Here is a 5000-nt window from a genome sequence, read left to right on the forward strand (position 1 = left end):
ACACTTTCCCAAAGACAACAACCTAAGAAAAGTATTCAACAAGAACAACATCAAATTGAGCTACAGCTGCATGAACAATATACGACAAATCATCTCAAACCACAACAAAACAATTGCAAATGAGCCGTCGACCCCCAGTCAGAACGACTCCAAAACCAACAAAGCATGTAACTGTCGAAAGAAACCTGATTGCCCCCTCAACGGGGGATGCTTACAAACATCAGTTGTCTACCAATCTAAGGTAATACGCAAGGACATTAACACATCCGACACATATGTAGGATTAACCGAGGGTGAATTCAAAACCAGATGGAACAACCACAAGGCTTCTTTCAGGAACAAAAACCTGCGAAATACCACAGAACTCAGCAAACACATTTGGGACCTCAAAGACAATAATGTTGAATATTCAATAACATGGCAAATTCTTGCATCCAGCACACCTTACAATAGTGGTAATAAAAGATGCAACCTATGCTTGAAAGAGAAACTGTTTATTATCTACCGTCCAGACCTGTCATCCCTCAACAAGCGCAGCGAAATTGTAACAACATGCCGCCATAGACGGAAACACCTCCTAGGTAACACATGAACCAATCACCACGCCCCTAGGCCAGCCTGCACCCACCCACTCTGTACCCTATATAAACCATGGTATGCGAATGCTCCCATTAAAATCTCCTGACGATTGAGGGTACCCCCCTCATGAAACAGGCCTGTAGAGATGAAATAGTCTTGTGATTTTTTTTCCCCACACATACATATATATATATATATATATATATATATATATATATATATATATATATATATATATATATATATATATATATATATATATATATATGATCTGTGGCTTCTCGTCCGCTGAGCTAATATAGTGAAACATATTCTCAGTATAGTCTGTAAAATACGATAAATGAGCTCCAGTTTTTGTCAATGTTTAATTTTTAACATGTTTTGGTCCTTGCGTGAAAGTTAACATTGTTCAAATATTACTTCAAGAATTGCAAGTACAGTTAAGCTAAGCTAAGAGGGACTTTTTCCTTGCTTCTAATGTTGGCCCCGTGAATTTGACTCTTAGTGTAACTTTATCAGACTCATTTAGTGACACGATGTGTTCAGTGTCAATATTTGCTTTCCTCACCTCGACAGCCTCCCAGCCCCAGTCCCTGTACTTGGGGTCATGGGTCAACCTCCACAGGTACATGTAGCTCTCGATGACCTCAGGTCGCAGGATGTAGTATCTGTCGCTCAGTCTGGTCGCCGTGGCTTCGGCGCCGCTGTCGAATCGGAATGTCTCGGGTCCCAGTTTGGTAGCTGCAAGGGAACAAAACAACATGTGAAAGGTTTATTGTCTTCACGTACTCACATAAAAAAATTAGTTTTTAATTTAAGCATCCCTTGTCGCCAATAAAAGCTCAGTAATTGCCTCACTCGAGCTTCCCTTAAAGCACAGGAGGAATATTCACCTCTTTCCTCCTCAATTTATCTCAAGGATGCTGGAGTTTGAACCGCAGTCACTTAAGTCGACTTTTCAATGACTTCCAATTTAAGGCAACAAGAGGATTTGCTTTTACTTCACCACATTTCTCTTCTACTACTCCGCTGTACTCAAGTTTAACACATTCATTGTTTTCTAATATCAACATGTTGATCATTAAGAAAATTAAGCATTTAAATACTGTTTATATATTTAATTTCAGATGACAAAAAATATTAAGTGGGATTTTCTGTGATTAAAAAAAGAATGGACGTCAACAAAAAACTGATTAATTGGTATTATTTTTAAGTATTTATGTATTTGAAATTTATTAAATTAAAAATAAACACTTAAATGGAAAAAAGGTTAAAAAAAGAGAAAGAAATAGATTAATTATATTATACAGTATTATATCCATGATTAACAGTATGGATTTTTTTTCATTTTTACAATATTGTATCTTTTTAGATTAAAATCTGTTTTAATATTAAATAATAATGAATATTTTTGAAATATAATAAACTTTAAAAATTCAAAACAATTATTACATTTTTTATAAAGACAATTTGTGAAATAAAAAAATTATATTTGAATACTGTTTATATATTTAATTTTATGACAAAAAATATTTAGTGGGATTTTCTGTGATTAAAAAAAGAATGGACGTCAACAAAGAACTGATTAATTGGTATTATTTTTAAGTATTTATGTATTTGAAATTTATTAAATTAAAAATAAACACTTAAATGGAAAAAAGGTTAAAAAAGAGAGAAATAAATAGATTAATTATATCATATAGTATTATATCCATGATTAACAGTATGGATTTTTTTCATTTTTACAATATTGTATCTTTTTAAATAAAAATCTGTTTTAATATTGAATAATAATGAATATTTTTTAAAATATATTAAACTTTAAAAATAAAAAAAAATACTTATATTTTTTATAAAGACAATTTGTGAAATAAAAAATGTATATTTGAATACTGTTTATATATTCAATTTTAGATGACAAAAAATATTTAGTGGGATTTTCTGTGATTAAAAAAAGAATGGACATAAAAAAAAATTACTGATTCATTAGTATTATTTTTAAGTGTTCATGTATTTGAACTTTATTCAATTAAAAATAAAATTTTAAAATAAACAAAAGTTTAAAAAAAAAAGGAGAAATAATTAGAATAATTACATCATATAGTATTATTATATCCGTGATTACAATTATGGATTCTTTTGTATTTTTACAATATTTTATCTTTTAAGGAAAAAATATTTTTTAATATTGAATAATAATGAATATTTTTTAAACATAATCAACTTTAAAAAAAATTAATTATACTTATATTTGATCAAGAAAATTTGTGAAATAAAAAAATAGATACTTAAATACTGTTTATATATAAAATTTTAGGTGACAAAAAATATTAAGTGGGACGTCAACAAATAACTGATTAATTGGTATTATTTTTAAGTATTTATGTATTTGAACTTTATTCAATTAAAAATACATTTAAAAATGAAACAAAGTAAAAAAAAAAAAAGACAAATAAATAGAATAATTATATCATATAGTATTATTATATCCGTGATTAACAGTATGGATTGGTATTATTTGTAAGTATTTATGTATTTGAACTTTATTCAATTAAAAATACATTTAAAAATGAAACAAAGTAAAAAAAAAAAAAGACAAATAAATAGAATAATTATGTCATATAGTATTATTATATCCGTGATTAAAAGTATGGATTTATTTTTACAATATTTTATCTTTTTAGGAAAACCTATTTTTTAATATTGAATAACAATGAATATTTTTTAAACATGATCAACTTTAAAAAAATTAATTATGCTTATATTTGATCAAGAAAATTTGTGAAATAAAAACAATAGATATTTAAATACTGTTTATATATAAAATTGTAGGTGACAAAAAATATTAAGTGGGATTTTCTGTGATTAAAAAAAGAATGGACGTCAACAAATAACTGATTAATTGGTATTATTTTTAAGTATTTATGTATTTGAACTTTATTCAATTAAAAATACATTTAAAAATGAAACAAAGTAAAAAAAAAAAAAGACAAATAAATAGAATAATTATATCATATAGTATTATTATATCCGTGATTAACAGTATGGATTGGTATTATTTTTAAGTATTTATGTATTTGAACTTTATTCAATTAAAAATACATTTAAAAATGAAACAAAGTAAAAAAAAAAAAAAAGACAAATAAATAGAATAATTATATCATATAGTATTATTATATCCGTGATTAAAAGTATGGATTTATTTTTACAATATTTTATCTTTTTAGGAAAACCTATTTTTTAATGTTGAATAATAATGAATACTTTTTAAATATAATACACTTAAAAAAATAAATTATACTTATATTTGATCAAGAATTTTTGTGAAATAAAAACATGTATATTTAAATACTGTCTATATATTTAATTTTAGGTGACAAAAAATATTAAGTGGGATTTTCTGTGATTAAAAATAACTGATTAATTTGTATTATTTTTAAGTATTTGTGCATTTAAACTTAATTCAATTAAAAATAAATTTAAAAATGAAAGAAAAGTAAAAAAAAAAAAAAAAGAGAAATAATAGAATACTTATATCCGTGATTAACAGTATGGATTTTTTAATTTTTACAATATTTTTTCTTTTTAGATACAAATATATATTTTTTAAATTGAATAATAATGAATATTTTTTAAATATAACAAAATAAAAAAATATATATTATACTTATATGTTACACATTATACACAGATTTAGTGACTTTTTTTTTTTTTTTTTTTTTTAAAGAACAAAGCTAACGTCGTTCTTCAGTCAGCAAACTAGTCGGGCCTGACTCAACAGCACCTGTGCTGGTTGCAGCCACGCAGAGCACTTGGTTTGACTTGTACAATCATCTAGTGACTTCTTAACGAGCAATTAATCAACGCTCGTTACATGTAATCACCTGCGCCAAAGTGCGTTAAAGTCTGAGGTCTTTAAAGCGACGGTTGCAGTGATGAAGGTGAGTCAGGCCCACTTCATCACCCTCCCGTTGTCATGGCGACAGACACTAATGCAGGAGCTTCTTAACACCTGGGCTGTAGGAGTCAGCATCAAAAGTCTATGAAGGAAGATTTTTTTTTTTTTTGTGGTGACGCCATCGTCTTCTGGAGGCTTGAAATGAACTTCAAATGTTAGCGTCAAGGACGGCAGGAAGGAGAAGAGAACACTTGGGAAGTCCTCGCACATCAACATCTCTCTTGGAGACAAGAAATTACAAAGTGGGACATTTCTTCCTTCATTAACATTCCTTAGGAAGTTAACACTAGTCAAAGATCCTCTATATGACAGGAGCGCTCTGCTGCTGCAAAGGTCCTAGTAGAAAAACATCAAAGATCTTCAAAAAGACACGAGTTCTGCGACATTTAATTTTAGGGAAACCAATTTAAAAAAAATCATAGTTCATGATCTTTTACGTAGCAAGTGCTGCTGTTTTTAGGAA

The 5000-nt window shown here is 27.8% G+C and overlaps 1 protein-coding gene across 1 annotated transcript in view; it reads right to left on the minus strand.

The window, feature by feature from the left end:
• The window catches only part of LOC133605420 (mannosyl-oligosaccharide 1,2-alpha-mannosidase IA), a 458157-nt gene that overhangs the window by 16180 nt on the left and 436977 nt on the right, over window positions 1–5000 (minus strand). Inside the window, exon 10 of the mRNA XM_061958737.2 lies at window positions 1148–1320. Within this exon, the coding sequence (XP_061814721.2) occupies window positions 1148–1320 (173 nt within the window). The remainder of the gene's footprint in view (window positions 1–1147; window positions 1321–5000) is intronic.

Source organism: Nerophis lumbriciformis, linkage group LG04 (assembly GCF_033978685.3).
Source record: "Nerophis lumbriciformis linkage group LG04, RoL_Nlum_v2.1, whole genome shotgun sequence".
Taxonomy (NCBI): Eukaryota; Metazoa; Chordata; class Actinopteri; order Syngnathiformes; family Syngnathidae; genus Nerophis; species Nerophis lumbriciformis.